We start from the raw sequence: 20,606 nt of genomic DNA, 5'->3' as shown, positions 1-20,606 counted from the left end.
GAGCTGAGTTGCTCCCTTTTAAATGCTACCACCCCAGGCAGCACGCCCAGCGGAGGTCCCACATCCTGAGAGCAGCGACTTAGCCTCGCCTCACCAATGCAGGCTTGAGACACCCCGTCATGCCACCCCAAGCGTTCAGATGAGGGTGTCAGAGGGATACAGGAATTAGTTTTTGGCCATAGTACTCGAAGGTCATCTCTCTGCTCCCACGTCCCTCCAATCAGTGATTGACATGTCAGGTACCACGTCATATTCGATGACTACGGGCATTTTTAGTCCCAAAAGAGCTGCAAAATACAATCGATGGTCTACAGTTTGAAGGTGTGTGATGCTGTATGACTGAAATATGACCATGTATATCATTGTTGCTACCACGGTTATACAATTGCAACAAATTTTCTACAAAGTGTATCATGTACAGTGTCAATGGAAAAGTTATGATTTGCTAAGTGTGTTTATCCTGTTTATATCCATGTATCATCACTGTATCTGAAGTTATGAATATTGACTATATAGAGCTATATCCCAAATGTGTTTATTCCACTCATCAGGTAAAAACACTGAAGCCAGACAGCTTTGTGCTGATGACCCATCAAAGGCAATTGACTCTCACAATGGGCCATAGAAGAAAGTCGTCCAATCCATCAAGTCTTTCTGTGGACTCCTTAGTTTCCAATGGCTGCTCCTGTGAGTCATCAAAGCCATGTAAGGGCATGTGACTTGTTCATGTGACCCTGGACTCCATCTTGTGCCTGTAATTTTCCATAAACTGAGACTGTGAGCTTTGTTTGAGACAGTAAAATTCCATGCTCATGGGAGAGAGTATAAAAGACCCTGGAAACATCATTTCTCTGGACCTATATTGCTAACAAGGAAGCTCTAAAAAAGGACGATGACCCCTAAGCTGTTTGGATAATTTCCAGAGAGACTTTTGCAAACTATTCCAGCTCTGCTACAAACCTGCTATAAGAACTTTGCAACAATTGTATGTATATGATCTATTAACTATTTTAACTCTCTAATTCTTTTTTCTTAAAAATAAATGTTTAGATTTTAGTTACTAAAAGTTTGGCAACAGCATGCTTGTTGGGTAAGATCTGAGTTATTGACCTGGCTACGTGGCTGATCTTTTCAGATGTTTTCAGAACAGAAGAACCCTTTGTTTGATTAAATTGGTTTTCAATAATCACTCATCATAAAGTCCAGTGTCTGGCTGGTGAAATAAATGTTGGACTACCCGAGGAGACTGCATTTTTGACTTACTGTTAACCAGTGTGGTGAGACAGACGTACACTTTTGTTACTGCCTTGGTATATCTAATGGTAGAATAATCACTAGTCTGGGGGGGTGTCTGCCCTATTACTCAGCAGTTTGTCCTCAATCTGGCATCGCTCTTTTTCAGTACATGGACAGAGGGTACATCGGACAGTTGAGTGCTCAGCACTCTAAAGGAGGGATATGTGATTCAATTCACCTCTGTCTTTCATCAACCTACTTTCCAGGTCCCTTTTCAGGGACCCATGTCATGAGACCGTTTTTTAATATCAAGAAATACAGTGTCTAGTAGAATTGGGAGCAATAGAGGAAGTTTCTTACCAGCACAGAGGGAAAGGTTTCTATTCCAGCTACTTCCTGATTTCCCAAAAGAGCGGTGGTCTTCAACCCTTTCTGGATTTAAGAAACCTGAACAGATTTATCAAAGAAATCAAATTCAGGATGATCACCCTCACTTCTGTTATCCCTTCCTTGGAGACTGGAGATTGGTTTGCTGCCCTCAACCTGCTGGATGCTTACTCTCATGTGGCAATATATCCTGGCACAGAAAGTTTCTTCGGTTCAGGGTAAACATCATGTACTACCAGCAAATAGTCCTGCCTTCGGCCCTCCTCAGCCCAAAAGGTGTTCACAAAGTGCATAATGATCATAAGGGCAGGGTGCCTGGCAGGCTGCCTGATGACTCCACACACAGCTAGTGTAAAAAGGCAGAGCCTGCACAGTGTCAGATGAGGCAGGCAACAGCAGTGGGGAGGATCAGTGGGTCTAAATGTGAAGTGTAGTGATGGCACTGCAGCCAGAACATGAAGTCAAGGAGGCTAAAAAGAACCCAGAGTCTGGTGCGGGCTCCTCCCCGCGGCGCTTCACCTGGGAGGAGATCGGGCTCCGCACGGGCCGGGGGCACCCGCAGCAGGAGCGGTGGCTGGTGATCGACAGGAAGGTCTATGACATCAGCCAGTTCTACCGGCGGCACCCGGGGGGTGCCCAGGTCATCAGTCACTTTGCGGGACAAGACGCCACGGTGAGTTCTAGGGGTGGGGGGAATCCACATTAACAGCTACTCTGCAGGGCAGGCTGCCATAATGAGAACTGGCGGTGGAGGGAAGAAGGAAGAGCACCTGGGTCCCTGCTGTTAACTTCCTCCCATGTTGTAAAGGATCCTTTCCCCTCGTCTTTGTTCTCTCTTTTTTTTTAGCCAGTGCCTAAATACATGATGAGACTTTACCTCTCCTCCGTAACAAGTTTGTTTCCTTACTGCCCACTTGTGCAGGATTTAGTCAAAGGCTTTTTGAAAATGCAGATCACATATGTGAACCGGATCTCATTTATCCACTATTTTGTTGAGAAGCTGAAAGTTTTCCAGAGAGGCACAACCGTAGTTTACAGAGGCCATGCTCATGTGTCCTAATAAAACCAGCATGTACATGTGAACTTTACGGAGAGAAGATCATTGACCGAGGTGCCATGCAGCCCTATACTGCCCTCCTCTATCGCGCCTAGCGTAAGCATGTGGCTGGAGGTGGATGAGAGGGAGGCCACAATACTGTCCTAGACTGCAGCCATCCACTGCTCTACTTACTTGAGTCATGGGCTGCACCAGCCCCCAGAGCAGCCAAAATTAGGGAAATGCAAAGGTGGTTTGAAAGGTAGGAGTGTGTCCTATGATTCACTGAGAACTAGACGGACTCCCAGGTTCCTTAATTTCTCAAAATTTGTGTCAATATTTTAATACCGTGATTCTACTGCCTTCCACCAATCCATCACTCACAATGCAGAAATCAAGACCAGTGGTCTCCAATAAAAAGGGAACCCAGTCAGAGCCACAGATTTTCAGGGGGTTAAAGGGAACAGGCCCATGATCCCCTTTGAACTGGAACTGTGCAGGAGTAGTTTGCTTTCTGTATTTTCCCTGCATTCCCTTTCACTGGGCGAATTTTCCCTCTGCTCTTCATGTTGGGTTGTGCAACAAAAAGCCAAAAATAAAGAAAAGAAAAGTCATCATGAGCTTAGGCAGAGAAAGGAGGAGGGGACCAGCCAGAGCCACTGAGCAACCCATGGTGATCTCCCTCAGTAAGGGGTTAACATGGTACCTGGCTTGTGCTCATCCCAGGTGTGTGCTTTTCTCCCCCTATTTCCTCCTGCCTCCGCTGGAGGCCTTTGTCACATTCCATGTCAACCATGCACTGGTGAGAAAATACATGAGCTCACTGCTGATTGGGGAGCTGGCACCAGATGAAATCAGCATGAAGCTCAGCAAAAACGTAAGTGCCCTGAAGGATGGCTGCAGGTTGGGATCCCAATAGGGAGGAACAGGGTAAAATCATGCAAATCTGGGTTTCTAGTTATTTATTGGCTTCCAGGACCCTCAGCTGTAGCATTGGGCTCATTGTTTCATGGAGTCACAAGGAGGCTGCTGTGGGAGAGGGGCCCATTGGTTGTTGGCTTCTGCATGTTTTACAGCAAAGTCGAATGGGAGGGATTCAGCCCAATAGTCATACAGGGACGCCCCTCCACCCCACACCCCCCAGACACACACATACGTCCCTCCCTCTGGGTGGTGAATGAGCTGCATTCATCAACCATAGCCTTTTCCCACTGTTGGAGAGATCCCATGAAGAAGCACAATCAGTCAGGTGCATCTTATCCTACAGTGTCCAGCCACACCCTCCAAGGGAGCAGAGTCCAAAGGCTTTTCTAGAGTAAGCAGAGAAACGCCCCCACCACTGAGACTTCTGTGCTGCACATCCAGAGCACAGTGTGTGCAATGTTGAATCTCCCCCCAGAAACTGCTGGTAGAGGATTTCCGTGAGCTACGCGCCACCATTGAAAGGATGGGACTTCTGAACCCCAACGGCCTCTTCTTCTTCCTGAATTTCCTGCAAATTCTGCTGCTAGAGGCTGCCAGCTGGATCACTCTCTGGTACTTTGGGACTTCCCTAGTACCGTTCCTCATCTCTGCAGTGCTGCTGACAACCTCCCTGGTAAAGTCCCTATTCTACAGTATACAGCAATAAACCAGCCTGTTCCTTCCATACACTAAGCACCAGTTACGTATTCCTATTCCATAGCTGTTCCCCTTGTGGGTAGCGCTCCTAGGGGTTTTGTATATAAACCTGGTATGTTCACCCCAGGCTGTTAGATCACTTTCATGAAGAAACCAGCAGCTAGTGTGGTGACACCGGTTCATACCTCTGTTCGTGAAAAAAACTGTTCTCTGCCACTTTACAAGGTTGAGGGCAGGGTTCACTGGCAGTGGACCAGGGCTACTCCAAGTTGTTATGTTTCATCTTTGTGCCACTGCCAAGAAGCACACTGCTAGCACTAATGTATTTCGCTCCGTGAGTTCTGCTATAATGAAAGCCCCCTTCGCAACTTGGGGCCTGATTCTCCACTGCGCTAAGTAGTCATTTACACCTGCATGCAGTGAGTGTAAAGTCTTGCTGTGGGTGTGAGTGAGTAAAGAAATTGGATTTGGTAACATTTTATACTCACTTTGCAATAGTATAAATACTTCACAACGTGCAAGGTAATAGAGTCAGGCTTTTGGTATCAAACAGAGACAGAGTCCTTTGGTACTTCTGCAGGTGCAATGGCCAGATTGAATTTAACTTCAGCTACTGGTCAGTTTGTCTATAAGTTCCTGTGTCCTTTGCCCTAACTACATACCTAACAAGGACTGACCGTGCAAGAACTGGAAATGTTTCCCTAGTATCAGCAGACAGAGGATATCTCACCTAGATGGGACTGTGGGGTGAGGGGATACTGACAGGACAATGAGGGAGGAGTCTCTAGGATGAACGTGTAGAAAATAGACATTGCAGTACCTTGGCTTTCATTTTCTCAGTGATCCTTTCCCTTTCCAGTCCCAAGCTGGGTATCTGCAACATGATTTGGGACACTTCTCAGTATTCAGCAAGCCCAAATGGAACCACGTGGTTCAAAAGTTTGTGATAGGCCAACTGTTGGTAAGTACCTGATCCTGATCCTGTGAGTGCTAACTGGAGCTTCAGAAGGACTGATTAATATTTGATATCCACCTGACTTCAGAAAAAGCCTCGCTGAGGGTCTGCGCGCTCTCTCTCTATATATATATAGCAAGGAGGGGAACATGGTCTAAATCAAAGAGGGGAGAAGAAATAATGGATGAGATTATTCCTTTTTTTGCAGCCGTGTGGTATGTATCTTCTGGTCTCCTTTCCCACAGGGCTTGCCAGCCAGCTGGTGGAATCTAAGGCATGCCCAACATCATGCTAAAACCAACTGCTTCCTCAAGGATCCTGATCTCAATATGCACCCTTGGTTTACTTTAGGGAAGGTGCTCTCTGTGGAGGTGAGCATGAGGGACAGCTTGGGTTAAAGAAAGATTCCAAATCGGAGATGCTGTAAATGGATAGAAACAAAGTGTCTATTATGTAAGGCTTCAGAGAAGCTTTGTTACCTGCATGTCAGGCATGCTGGGAAAGGGCTGGTGGGTACATGGCCTTGTGCTTTAAAATCTCATTAGTTCCTGTGAGGCATGCAGATATACACAAAGAAAGAACAGAAACAGAGAGAAAAAGAGGGCGGAAGAGAGGAAAGGAGAAACCCCCGGAAAGTTAGTGATATCTACACTAATAGTTTAGGTTGCCTTTGTGTTTCCATTCTAACACTCCATTTAAATTACTTATCACAACTTCTCAAAAGTTCATCTTCCAAACTGAATTACTCAGATGTGGTCTCTGCCCAAAGGTGAATATTTTGGAAAGGTTGGAGCAAAAACAGTTGAGCAATTCTTTTTAAAATACAATGTAACATGGAGGCTGCAGTAGGCATATTCTGCAGCAGCTTTTCATGTCCAAATAAGGAACAAGAGAAGGGATCTGAACAGCTGTAAAGTCCTTTCTTTTATGGAAACTCCCATAACAAGAGGGTTCTCCCTGCTCGGGGTACCAACCTGTGCATTTTCTATCCTATCTCCTACTTCTCCCCATCTGAGATTGCTCCTGTGTTTAATAAATGCAGGACAAGTCCATTGCCTGCCCATTCTGCATGGGTTGGTGCCTCTGGCAGGGAGGCTAAGGGATGAAAGGAGAATATTGAGGAATGAACAAGAGACAAACCTCCCATCCCAGGCACGTGCATGTTGTATTCTAGTTACCTCTGACAGACACCGACCATTACTGCACTTTGGTTGCACTTGTGCAGTTTGTCGTTACCAGTAAGGTCATTTAACCTGGGAAGTGGCTCAATGGGTAACTCTCAGGGTGGGGAAGGGTTGGAAAGCATGTGCCTGAGTCTCTTTAGCCCTGCTGACCTGCCGTGGTCCTCTCTCCCTTCACAGCTCGGGATAAAGAAGAAGTTCATGCCTTACAACCATCAGCACAAGTACTACTTTGTCAGTGAGTATCTCTACTCCCCCAAGAGCACTCATCGAGCAGTTGCTACAGACTCCTGAATTAATTCCTCCCAGTGGGGAAGGGCAGAGAAAGGACTCCCCTTCCTCTGTCCAGTCTGACAGGTCACAGTGTGTGAGAAACTGAGTGTGGGACACAGGATCCTCCTCTCTCATCATCTCCTTGTCTTCCTATGTTGTCACCCCTCTGGAATCTGATCTCTTCTGGTCCTAACTAGCAGCACCACGTCTCTCCTCCCCCACTTCATCATTCTGTGACTCCCTTGTCAGTCTTAAATGAGCAACAGAAGGGGAGAGTGCTAAGGGTAAACACAAGTAAATTTACTGTAAATTTACATGATCGTCTCTCAGGTTCAAACAGGATGTCAAACAGTTTGTGTGTGTTGTCTTGGATCACCAGTGCCTTGGTGCTGAAAGTTTAGGCTATTCTTGTAAGCGAGTCCTGGAAGGCCTTGAAGTCCTTGGCAGCAAGTGTTGGGGCTGAAGTGAATGCCTGAGCAGGTGAAGATTCTTTTTGTGTCCCCAGAATCTTCTCTGCCTGCTTATGGGGTTCCCCTCAGGTTTGGGCATAGAGGCCCTACCCACAGAAGTTACCAGTGACTGAGACCTCCCCCTCTTCCTTAAGGCATGTGGTGGGGATCTGCTCCTAGACATATGGGAGTATCGACCCCAGTAAAGCCCAGGAGGTCAAGGAGGTGTGTTGCAGGGATGCTGGCCAGGCTGTGTTGGCCTCGCCCATTGCAACTTGTGTAGCAGTACACTGTACAGGGCACCTCTGGAACTCCCTGTAGCGTGCCTTGCTATCCCGAGGGGACAAAGCTCTCTACTTCATGTAGGACAGAAGGAGCAGCCAGGAGATGGTGATAAGAAGTGCATCTGGAACAGAGGTGCAATTGGATGTCATCCTGGTACCAGGTGATCCCAGTCTTGATGCTGAAGTGAGAAGAGGTGGCTGTTCTTCTGTCAATATGTATCTCGCTAACAGGATGGGCTTGCTTATGAGTGCCGGGGTCAGTATCAGTCTGGGTCTCAGCGCTGCAGTTGGAACCAAATGTGTCTTCTGGGCCTTCATCACAATCAGCACTTCATCACAGCACTTGATGTCAATGTGGTCTTGGATGGTTTGTCTCTGGAGCTGCGCTTTGAGTCCTCCCTGCAAGATGGCCCCATGGAACACCCAGAGCTGTGCATATGATTGGTGAGGGTCTGCCCCTTGCATCTTTCAAAGCACAGCATCAGATTTGCTTGCCCTGATGTCAGCACATGCTGATGTTGAGGGTGCCGATACCAATGCAGTTGGTATCGAGGATTCCAGTGCCAGTGTTGTGGATTTTTATGCGTTATGTACGTGCTCTTCTCCTTGCTCAAACTCAGGGCGTGATGCCTGCCTGTGGGGACACCTGCCATGAATTTGTCATCTCAACTCCATCTTAGTGGTTCCTACCTCTTCAGGATCAGATGTGACTTCCATAGATTGCCCAAGGAAATGTAATTTGAGCCTCACATCCCTGGATTTCTGGGTGTAGAATAAGGAGAGGCAGATTGAGCATTTGTTGGGATACGGCCCTTCAATGACGCAGAACAGAGATCTGCCATGCCTATCAATCAAGGGCATTAAAATATTGTACAATGAACAGGGATGAAACTTCACACTGCCATACAGGAAGGTGTACAGGGGTCTGATGATTTGGATGTTTTGTTTTGAAATCCAATTAGAAAACAAAAAGACCTAAACGAAGATAGAACTTCACAGTATTCAGTAAACACTGAAATGTAAATCTAGTAATGAACAGATCAGGCACTGACCAGGTTCTGTCTCACTGCCATGGACAATAAGAGGGAACTGAGGGAAAGGGCACAATTGCTCCGCTCTTTATGCTGTCACATGGCAGCACAAGGAAGCATGTGTGACTCCAACAGACACTGCTACTTAGAACAAATTCAGAGTTCATAAACACAAGGCACATGTGCACCTACCATGAGATCCCTGTTTACACATATTTGAAGAAGAATCAGTAGTTGCCTCAGTGCAAGTGAGCATGACCTAATTACATTCATTCTGTACAAACTGATTATAGTTCCAGTAATACATGGACTTGGCCAATTTTATGAAGTTGCAAACAAAATTTACTGGGAGGAAAATTAAACAAAATAATGTGAATAATAACTGGAAGTTGTGTTAGAAAACGTTACTATATGCACAAAAAAAACCCACAATTCCACATTCATGAAATAAAGTTTCTTAAGTTTAAAAAAAAATCATCCTAGTTAAGGAAGAAAGTGAATGCAGCAATAAAAAAAACAACAATATTGAACAACAAGAACAAATGGAAATTAGCAGTTATGAAATGGACAATCGATTAGGAAAGCTAAAGGTATCAATGAACAAAAATATACGGCCAGTCAGATTAAGGACAATAAGAAGGAATTATTAAAATAAATCAGGAACAAGAGAAATTGTAGCAAGTGTGTAGCTGCATTACCAGACAGGGATGGTGAAATTGTCAATAATGATGCTGAAAAGGCCAAAGTGTATTTCCATTCTGGATTTGGACAGAAGCAAGCTGTTGTATTCACATTTTACTGTGATAAAAAGACACATTCTCTTGCAGCAGTAAATAGGGAGGATGTTAAACAGCAGCTGACCCCTCCTGTGTAGCTGGTGTCAATGATTAGCGGATGGGATTAGTAATATCTCTATCTTCTCCTCATTCCCTCTTCCAGCACTGCCCCCATTCCTGTTTCCTGTCTACTTCCAATACTTTCCACTGCACAAGACAATCCAGAGAAGAGACTGGGCGGTAAGTGTTGCCTAATGACGACTGTGTATATACGACGACCCTTGAAGGAACAAGAGCATACGAGGTGTTACACCCTTAGAACATTCATTTCACAGTGACCATCTGATTTGTGAGTTTGGGTAAAAGTCTGGATGAATACCAGTACTTTCCTAAGTACCCTACTACAATAAAGGAGCCCTGCCTGAGCTATTGTTGGGACTGGGCCTGGAGTTTCTAAAATGTATTGTTCTGGCCTGGGTGACATCACTATTTCAGGTATACAATGATTCATGTGGAAATCCAGGGTTCATTGCTTCCATGACAAGAATGTAATTGTCCTGTTTTCTGGTCACCATCTCCACAGATCACATATTCCGTAACCTTAACCCTGACCCCCTAATGATACGAACCATCCAGGATCCCCTTTACCAGACTGTTACACTAAACGTGCACAGTGAGCAGTGTTGAGAGGGAGGAGAGCAGAAGGGAGGCTGTAGTATTGTGTAGTGTGTTTGGTGAGGGAAGTTTGGCGAAGAGGGTGCTGGAAGCCTGGCATCCCTAGAGGGGACACAATGAAGCTTCTTTGCTTTGAGGTACAATAGTTGTGATAGAGGCAAGGTGTGTGCCTGTAAACAATGATAAACTGGCAGGTGACTTAGCTTTTTATTTCCTTGCTTTTGTGTCAGGTATATTGAGTGTGTAGCAACTTTAAAGGTTTCATAACACAGTATTTGGGGTAATAATTACTCTCTGTGTAGTGGTTTGAAGATGGATATTACTAAATTTTCTCTCCACAGTGAATGTTGTGACTCGCTTTCAAATTAAAGAAAATTTTCACGCCCCCTCCACCAAATTTCTCCTGTGTGTACGATGTTCAGCGCACTGCGGTCTAGGAACTCGGCACCTGCTCCCTATTCATTACCCTCTATAAAAGCTTTGACTAACTGGGAGCTGAGTGTCTCTGAATCTGCCTCTCACCCGCTATGCTCTGGCCATGGCATTTTCACTCTGATAGAAAGCTCCACCCCTCAGTACTGAGCGAGGAACTCCCTAGAGTGAGATGTGGGTGGCAGGGCATTTCTAATAGTGGATAATCCTGGCTCTGGAAGTCTCTCCTTTCAGGGCCACTTGTTTGATCTGAACCACTCACCAGGAACAGTTTGCTCTTTTTGCTTTTCCAATGTGGCCTTTGATCATGGTGATAGGCACAAATGTTAATAAATAAAACAGCTATACAGTGGATGTGCACTACAATGCATAGGGAGGATCAAATCAGGGTGCCTAATGCTACAGGGCACTGTTGGGGAGCTGCAAAGCTGCAGTCTAGTGTTTCTCAACCCTAAACAATACACGCTTCAGGTGTGCTGTGGGTGGATACCCACTGGTCATACCCCAGTCACCAGGGGAGAAGAAAAAGATCAACGGAATCCAGCAGTTTCTAGGACCCAGGTGGGGACAGAGGAGGGGCATGATTTGTTATTCTTCTTCATCTCCCCTCTGGCAGGACCTGGCCTGGATGCTGAGCTTCTACATCCGATTCTTTCTCACTTACGAGCCCTTACTGGGGGTGAAGAGTCTCCTGGGGTTCTATCTGCTGATCAGGTATCGTTCACTGATCCCACAACTCCCTTTGGCTGTGCCTTCTTCTCGGCCTTGCTCTGTCTCTACTTTCTGTCTCTTTGGCCCTTGACAGCATCTAACCCTTCGGTCTCATTTTCCCAATTGCCTCGTTTTCCTGTACCCAGTCAGATCTCTCTCTAATGCAAGAGCAAATATTCTGTCTGGGAGACTGGAATTAGACTCCGCATCCCTCAAGGGATGGCCTGTCCTCCGATTGCTGTGCTGAGAGACAGCATGGAAGTTGCAATCACTGTAACAAATGCTTTCAAGCAAATTTTTGAGTAGTGGATCTGCCAAGTAGGGGACTGTGATGTGACGCCAAGTGAGGTTACACTGACCCGGCAAGATGACAGAGAACTGTGCAGGAGAACAACGGCAGCACTGAAGAGGAAATCTGCACTTACCTGCTCACAGTTGCTGTGACCAGGGCAGCAGGAAGCATGCAAAGGAAAGAGAGAGATGTTTTCATGATAAAATATGTTCTGTTCATTACAAAAATAGCTTGGTTTTAAGATCCTTCTACAGCCCCTAAATCTGTTTGGATGCCTGTGGTAAATCACCAACTCCCAACAGCAAGGCAGGGGGCCAGCAGGGCAAAATATCTGGTTTGCAAAATAACCTTCAATATGCAAATCAGGCACATGTCTATTCTGTGTCTCCTCCTACCCTCATCCTTCCCGCTTGTTTGATGCATCATCTTGTGTTTTGTCCTCAGTTAGACTGTACATGCTTCAAGGCAGGATTGTAACTTCTGTGTGTGCACAGAACTTAGTACAATGGGCCCTGATCCTGACTCAAATAATACATGGCTTCCCTTTGTGCCATCCTTTTTACTGACCATTGGCTGGCTGGAGTATGCAAATGTTTTTCTGGAGTCTGACTGTTTGGGCGGACATTTAACTCGACAGTTGCTGGCTTGGATCCATGGGATTGTCACGTGCCTGTGTTGTAGTGTTCAGGGAGATCTATAGATGTATTAGTGGATTGGGCAAGCAGAGAATCGGTGACTGCCTTGTGTGTTTGTCTCCACAGGGTTCTGGAGAGTATCTGGCTTGTCTGGGTGACACAAATGAATCACATCCCAATGAACATTGATTACGATAAAAACCTGGACTGGTTCTCTACCCAGGTACGATCCTTCCCCTCTCACACTCTGTGCCCCTATGATATGAATTCCAGTCCAGAGGTACATAGGCACAGGGAGCATTTGGGATGTCTAGGTGTTGGGGGTGTGATAGGGCCTTCTGTGGCTGGGTGGCAAAGTGGCTAGATCATTAATCAGAGAGGGTAGTAGGGGGACCTAGGCCCTCGCTTTCCACCGGGTCCCAGCCCAGGGCCCTGTGTAGTTTAATCCCTAAACAGGGGAGATGGGGCTCCCTCCCAGCGGGGGTGCGGGTGTTAACACCAGTTTCCCTGGGCTACTTCCTACTAAAGTCTCTCTAATTTGGGGCATGGCCCTACTAGTCCAGTGGCCCTGCCGTTGGGGCTTAACTGCAGGTTCCCGTTGGCAGGGGAAGACTTACCTGGCTCCAGGGGCTGTGCTGGTTGGCAGGTCACTGATCCGTCCCTTCCAGCAGGCAAACAGAGAGCTCCTGCCTCCTCGCCAGGCTGTCCCCAACTGAGAGCCAGGCTCCCTTCTTTTCTCCCCCTCCACGCCTGGCATTGGCTGCCGGTATAGTGGAGCCGGGCTAGCTGAACCCAAAGATTTTCTTTAACCTCTGCTGTGCCAGGCAGCAGTTTCTCTGCTTCCTCACAGGGGGTCAGCAAGAAACTCATGGCTGCGGCAGGGAGGGATGTACAATGGCTTGGAGATAAAGGAGGAAGATGTGACTTTTGGTCATCACCCAAACCAGTAAGGGCTTCTCTCAGCCCTTTGTAACTTTGTTACCACTTGTAACTTTGGATGCCTTAATCCTAGGCAGTTGTGGCCCAGAGCCCTTGCCCCAGTGGCCAGCCCACAAGCATAAAGGTCCCACCCTGGCTCCGGCAGCCTAATTACCCCTTGCAGGATGACCCCAAAAGCTCTTCTGGTCCTAAGTCTCCCCAAACCCACCCGACCCTGAGTTCTTAACTACCAGCCACTCAGACTTTCCCCCTCCCGTTTGTCACTCCCGAAGGTATAAAAACAGCCCCCAGTTATTAATTCTCTTTGGCACAAACTCCACAGTTTGCACACTCCTTGGGGTAACAAAGAAAAAAAAATAGAAAAAAAAATCAGATTCCAACATGAAATAGTAAGGAAAAGCAAACAAGTTACACAGAGAGCAAATATGACAGCTCAGGGTTCACACTTTGATATATTAGAAAAAGGAATTTGACTAAGAAGTTATATTTTGCTGCTGAACAGTTGCTCAGCACACCCTGTGTCACTGGGGGATCCAGTGTTTCACGGACAGCTTCCCTTAGTTTCTGGATAAAAAGTCTCAGACACAAGCCTGCTTTTAAAAGGCTTTACTTCCTCCTCTCTGCCCCTCCCCCCACCATGGTGACTCATGGTTATTCAGAGTAAGGTGGGGTGTGGTGGTGGAGGATTCCCAGTTATCTTAATGTTTTTCCAGAGGGGTAGCCGTGCTAGTCTGTATCAGTAAAAACAACAAAGAGTCCTTGTGACACCTTAGAGACTAACACGTTTATTTGGGCTTAAGCTTTTGTGGGCTAGAACCCACTTCATCAGATGCATGGAGTGGAAAATACAGTAAGCAAGTATAAATATACAGCACATGAAAAGATGGGAGTTGCCTTACCAAGTCGGGGGTCATTGCTAACAAGGCCAGTTCAATTAGGGTGGATGTGGCCCATTCCCAACAGTTGACAAGAAGGGGTGACTATCACCAGAGGGAAAATTACTTTTTGTAGTGACTCAGCCACTCCCAGTCTTTATTCAGGCCTAATTTGATGGTGTCATGTTTGTAAATTAATTCCAGTTCTGCAGTTTCTTGTTGAAGTCTGGTTTTGAAGTTTTTTTGTTGAAGAATGGCCACTTTTTAGTCTGTTATTGAGTGTCCAGGGAGATTGAAGTGTTCTCCTACTGGTTTTTGAATGTTACAGTTCTTGATGTCTGATTTGTGTCCATTTATTCTTTTGTGTAGAGACTGTCCAGTTTGGCCAATGTACATGGCAGAGGGGCATTGCTGGCACATGATGGCATATATCACATTGGTGGATGTGCAGGTGAACAAGCCCCTGATGGTGTGGTTGATGTGGTTAGGTCCTATGATGGTGTCCCTTGAAAAGATATGCGGACAGAGTTGGCAATGGGGTTTGTTGCAGGGACTGGTTCCGTGTTTCTGTTGTGTGGTGTGTAGTTGCTGGTGAGTATTTGCCTCAGGTTGGGGGGCTGTCTGTAAGCGACAACTGGCCTGTCTCCCAAAGTTTGTGAGAGTGAGGGATTGTCCTTCAGGATAGGTTGTAGATCCTTGATGATGCGCAGGAGAGGTTTTAGTTGGGGGCTGTAGGTGATGATTAGTGGCGTTCTGTTACTATAACTTCCATCCAGAGAGATGAGACATGAGACCACACTCACTTTTCTCTCTTCCTTCTCCAGCTCCAGGCAACATGCAACGTGCATCAGTCCCTGTTCAATGACTGGTTCACTGGGCATCTGAACTTCCATATTGAGCATCAGTGAGTATGGGCCCGCGCCCAGGGACAGGAACCCTGTAGATCATCAGTGAGTGTTTCCCAGTGGGAGGGATAGGATCCTTATGGGGAAATCAGTTGGTTTGGACTTCTGAGGAAAGATGGTATTTCTGTGGGGCACCTGTAGATATAGGCCTTGGAGAAGAAATAAAAACCCTATATGGGACCATTTCAGGTTTCTGGAGAGGGGAGAGATCCCTCTGGGGCACTGGGAAAGGGTATGAATCCTAATTCAACTTCTTCTCATTCTCTTTCACAGCCTTTTCCCCACAATGCCTCGACACAATTACTGGAAGGTGGCCCCCCTGGTGAAGTCCCTGTGTGCCAAGCACAGCATTGAGTACCACTGCAAGCCCCTTCTCACCGGCTTTGCAGACATTGTGCAGTAAGTACTGATCTGGAAGATTCAGTGAACTAGCAGATGAGGAGTCCACAGCACGACAAATTGGAGGACAGGTGCACATTATGAGATAGTGAGTAGAAGTGATAGGTATGATGGGACTGGATGGGTCAGGGCCCTGGAAGTGTTACAGGGAGCCTTTCACCTCTCAGTCACTACGTGAAATCTAACTGCTGGTTGCTAAGAACCAAGTCATTGATAATGACTAGTTATCAGCTGACAGCCTGGGTCAGAGTTATTGGTAGGATTCTAATTTTAGTTCTTACTGGACAGGTGTCCGCATCACAAAGCATACGCTAATAATTGGCCCTGTTTTTTCCTCTTGTTGATTAATGTCAGCAGAGATGCATAGGGTGGAATGGACTGTCGAAAGAATTGCCCTTTGACCCCTAGAGAGATCCTCTAGATAAGGAAGGAGATATACTGGCAGAGGACAGCATAAGGGAAACTGCTCCAACCACTGCCTGTCATACCTTTTCTGAAGAGAAACTGGACTTCAGTTTCTTGGGATAGGAGACAAAGGACTGTCACAGATCAGAAACTGGCTGCAAGCTAGAAAATAAAGAGGTAGGAAAATGGCCCATTTTTATCCTGGCAGAAGAGGTTAGTTGTGGGTTATCACAAGAGCCATCAGTATTAGCATGTTATTTAATATATTTATTAAAGATCTGTCAACGGGGGGAGCAGAGAGCTGGTACAGTTTGCAGATGACAAATGTATTTAATTCAGCCAAGACCAGGGAAGACTTCGGAACCTAACAAAGATTGGTGACTAGGTAACACAATTGCAGATGGAACTTACGTTGACAATTGCAAGATAATGCACAGTGGGAAGAATAATTTAATTTGAAATATTCATACAGCTTGGTTGGTTTCTAAATTAACTGAAACAATTGAAGAGAAAGACCCAAGTACCATTCTGGATAACTCAATGGCGAATTCTGCTCAATGTGAAGCAGCAGTCAAAAAAGCAGACAGTGTTCGGCTCCATAAGGAATGGGATAGAGAATGCTGAAAATATTATGCCACTGTTTAAATTAATGAGAAGCCCTCACCTTGAGCACTGTATTCACTGCAGGTAACCCCATCTCAAAAAGCATATAACAGAAGTAAACTTGGTTCAGAGACATGAGATTAAAGGCATAGATAAACTTCCAAATGAAGAAACATTAAAAAGAACAGGACTGTCTACATTAGAAAGGAGACAGATAAGAGGGGATATGCTAAAAGTATATCAAATTATATTTAAAACACTGTACTAAAAGAATGCTAAGGTGGCAGAATCAAGCACTCAAAAGGTAGGAAATGCCAGAGTTAAGATAAAGCTACTGGGCTGACATAGCACAACAATTACTATGGTTAATTGGGCTCCCCTCTCTCTCCTGCAGCTCTCTGAAGGATTCTGGGGAGCTCTGGCTTGATGCCTATCTGCATAAATAAGCAGCAGCACCATGAGACATTCCAAATACAGCAGAAAAAACAAACAAACAAAACCATGAAGCCTCTGTAAGGCTAGCAGATATTGGAGATGGGAAAGCCTGGCCAGTAGGAGGTGGCAGTTGATGGGAAAGTTTGATTCCAGGAATGATGTTTGGTTTTTAAAAACCCATTCATTTTCCTACACATGCTTCTTCCTTTGCTTCTCTCTGGGGCTCAGAAATGGGAACGGTCTTCTTGTTCTGTGTTTGTACAGCACCAAGCACAATGGAGTCCTGGTCCAAGACTAGGTCTCCTAGCACCACTCTAATGCAAGTAATAAATTAAAATAAGGACAATACATTTTTGCATCAAGGATGTGGGATTCAGGCCCCCCAAAGAGAAGGCGCTTTAGGATTGCAAACAGCAGCCACTCTGTTTTATTTTATTCTCACTATCGCTGCCCTAAAATATTTTCCTAATTCTTTCCGTGTTCTTCTCTATTTTAGATTGTAATCTCATTTGGGTAAAGCATGGGTCTTACTGCTTGTAAAAGTCACGAATACATCTAAATAAACATTTTCACTCTGTCTATGTGGAAGCTTGTTCAGCTCCATCCTACCAAGAACTTCCAAAGGAGTTGCATCAACTGTAATTGACATGATTCAGTACATCCACAATTTAGACTATTGCCCATGTTTAATGAGCAAGCTTCTATTTTACCCTGCCTTAACACTATTGCTTTGCTCAACTGAGTCAGCAGCGAAGCCTTCTGAGTATATATGTCATAGAGCAGTGGTTCTCAAACTAGGGCCGCTGCTTGTTCCGGGAAAGCCCCTGGCGGACCCTGCCACGTCCACAGGTTCAGCCGATCGCGGCTCCCACTGGCCACGGTTCGCTGCTCCAGGCCAATGGGGGCTGGGGGAAGCGGCGCGGGCCGAGGGATGTGCTGGCCGCCCTTCCTGCAGCCCCCATTGACCTGGAGCCGCGAACCGCAGCCAGTGGGAGCCACAGTCTGCCGAACCTGCGCATGTGGCAGGTAAACAAACATTGGTGAGGCCTCATCTGGAGTACTGTGTCCAGTTTTGGGCCCCACACTACAAGAAGGATGTGGAAAAATTGGAAAGAGTCCAGCGGAGGGCAACAAAAATGATTAGGGGACTGGAACACACGACTTATGAGGAGAGGCTGAGGGAACTGGGATTGTTTAGTCTGCGGAAGAGAAGAATGAGGGGTGATTTGATAGCTGCTTTCAACTACCTGAAAGGGGGTTCCAAAGAGGATGGATCTTCTCAGTGGTACTAGATGACAGAACAAGGAGTAATGGTCTCAAGTTGCATTGGGGGAGATTTAGTTTGGATATTAGGAAAAACTTTTTCACTTGGAGGGTGGTGAAACACTGGAATGGGTTACTTAGGGAGGTGGTGGAATCTCCTTCCTTAGAGATTTTTAAGGTCAGGCTTGACAAAGCCCAAACTGGGATGATTTAGTTGGGGATTGGTCCTGCTTTGAGCAGGGGGTTGGACTGGATGACCTCCTGAGGTCCCTTCCAACCCTGATATTCTATGAAAGTCGGAGCTGAGGGAAATCTAGCAGGTGCTGAGAAAAACTCAGGTCACAGAGAGAAATGTGGGAGGGACAGGCCCGCCGACAGCAATTGCAGGCCCAGGGCAGAACAGTCAATGGGCCCCTTAAGAAAGGGATAGCTGAGGTTTGATTCATGCCGGGCGGGCTGGAGCCGGGCCCTATGCTGCTGCTGGCCCGGCCTGGCGGCGCCACACGGGCGTGGAGCTGGACCGCATGCAGCGGCTGGCGAACGCGCGCACCAGCCGCAGGCCTAGTCCGCCCGGCGTTTGGGCATTGCTGCACCTGTGCTGGCTGGTGCCCAGCAAGCTGCTGCTGGCTGTGCTGCTGGGCATGCACCTCTAGCACGGCCAGGGCTTCCACATGCCCACCTGGCTGCCTTCGCTGCCGCCGGTGCCACCCTGCACGTGCCTAGGAGCCCTGCGGCCCATCCTGGCGATTTAAAATGACCCGGGCCCCCCGCCCCCTCCCTTCTCCTCCACCATCGGCAGGCCTGGGGAGGGATGTCATCAACACAAGAACAATTCCGTATCTGGTGGCAGAGGGTAAGACAGAAATTACAGCTGCATTGAAGGAAGGAGAAATTAATTTCATGGATACAATCCAATTCGGCATATACAGCAAAATGACACTTCTAATTAAGTTTTAAAAACCCCACAAATATCCATTTGCATTAGCAAGAACCTTAACAGCAAAACTACAGCTAAAGCAAAAAAAACCAAAAAAATAGAGAGCTTGAAATTGCAGAAATACCTCCCGGCAGGAGGTTGTTGTACCCAACTGCTCTCCTCTTTGGTCATGCCAAATTGAGCTGAGCTTTTAAATGCTACTGCCATTGGCAGCGTGCCCAGCAGAGGTGAGGGAGCATGGCTTTCGGCCTCTAAAGCTAACCCTCACCTCACCAGTGTGGCGTTGAGACACCCCCTCATGCCACCACAAGCATTCAAATGAGGGTGTCACATTATCCGGCACTCTTGTTCAAATATACTTTTATTAACTGGGCAGCAATGTCAAAATGTGCAGTCAAACTACCAGAGGGATACAGGGATTAGTTTTTGGCCATAGTATCTGACGATCATCTCTCTGCTCCCACATCCCTCCAAGCAGCGATTGATGTGTCAGGTAACGTGTCATATTCGAGGGCCATTTTTGGTCCTAAAAGATCTGAAAAACACAATAGATGATCTACAGATTGAAGGTGCTAAACTGCTCTCCCAGAAAACCAATGATGCAAGGTGCATGTTGAAAGACTCTCATTTAACCCTTTGTTTGCGGGGTATCCACACCCCAGTGACAAAGAGGAATCAGTAAGCCCCAAATGCAGTTCAGACCCTACTGTCTGCAGAGGCCTCAGGATGTCTCTCAAAGGAGATCTAAGCTTTCTAGGTGTCACCCTCTAGTATCATTCGCACAGGTCCTTCTCACCAGACTTCGGTGACTTTGAAACAATCACGTTGGTATCTCTGTTGAGACCATAATACAAACCATATCTCATCTCCTGCATGCAGACCTTCCTTTTAGGAAGCACCTACCTCTCTTTTTCAGTACATGGAATCTACTTCAAACAGTTGGTGTGACCTGGGATGCCTGGGGCAGCTCTCACCTAAAATGCCAAGGTCAGGGCAGGCTACAAAAAGGAGAGCAGGTACCTAAGTTCCCTCCTATTAAGCACCATGCAGGCACTCAGGGCTGGGGCAGGGAGAGATGCATCTCCCCCAGCCCCGGACCAGCTGCGGCTGGGAGAGGGGCCTCTCCTCGCCCAGGAGCTTCTGCGGGGAGAGAGAGCTCGGGGGAGTCCTCTCTCCCTTCCGTAGCCCCGGGGCAGCCTGCAACGCAAACCCCTCATCCCCGGCCCCACCCCAGAGCCCACACCCCCAGCCATAGCCCTCACCCCCTCACCCAACCTTCTGCCCCACCCCAGAGCCCACACCCCCAGCCAGAGCCCTCACCCAACCCTCTGCCCCAGCCCTGAGCCCCTCATCCCCAGCCCCACCCCAGAGCCCACACCCCCAGCCAGAACCGTCACCTCCCCAACCCTGTACCCCAGCCCTGAGCCTCTTACCCCTGGCCTCACCCCAGAGCCTGCACCCCCAGCTGGAGCCCTCTCCCCCCTGCACCCCAACCCTCTGCCCCAGCCCTGAGCCCCCTCCCACACTCTGAACCCCTTGGCTCCACCCCCGCCACATGAATTTTGTTATGTGCACCAATATGAAGGTGATGTGTCACACATCGTCTCCATATAGGTGCACATAACAAAATTCATTCCACACATGCATGGGAAAAATTAGAGGGAACACTGGCATGTATTCCCAAAACTGGTGGTTAACACTGAAGTTAGACTCACCAACCAGACACAAACTGTGCTCCTGATCCCACACACTGGTTATTGCGTTCCAGTTCTCTGGCGCCCAATCAGCACATAGGCCAGTACAGTGAGAAGTTATTTAAAAACTCTGCTCTCTATACAGAATGTTCTTCTGACCCCAAAGGGCCAGCCACAT

At 47.1% G+C, this 20,606-nt stretch overlaps 1 protein-coding gene across 1 annotated transcript; it reads left to right on the top strand.

Moving 5' to 3' along the window:
* Positions 1-3,458: 3,458 nt before the first annotated feature.
* LOC141989940 (acyl-CoA (8-3)-desaturase-like) lies at positions 3,459-16,631 on the top strand. The gene is made up of 11 exons (XM_074956876.1): positions 3,459-3,536; positions 4,059-4,256; positions 5,139-5,240; positions 5,480-5,605; positions 6,596-6,653; positions 9,392-9,468; positions 10,952-11,049; positions 12,100-12,196; positions 14,612-14,691; positions 14,966-15,091; positions 16,494-16,631. The coding sequence occupies exons 1-11, from the start codon at positions 3,474-3,476 to the stop codon at positions 16,543-16,545; spliced, it is 1,077 nt and encodes a 358-aa protein (XP_074812977.1). The 5' UTR covers positions 3,459-3,473; the 3' UTR covers positions 16,546-16,631.
* The last annotated feature ends 3,975 nt before the right edge of the window (positions 16,632-20,606 follow it).

Source organism: Natator depressus, chromosome 6 (assembly GCF_965152275.1).
Source record: "Natator depressus isolate rNatDep1 chromosome 6, rNatDep2.hap1, whole genome shotgun sequence".
Taxonomy (NCBI): Eukaryota; Metazoa; Chordata; order Testudines; family Cheloniidae; genus Natator; species Natator depressus.
The sequence above is the reverse complement of the archived record's forward strand: the minus strand, read 5'-3'. Positions and strand labels throughout refer to the sequence as shown.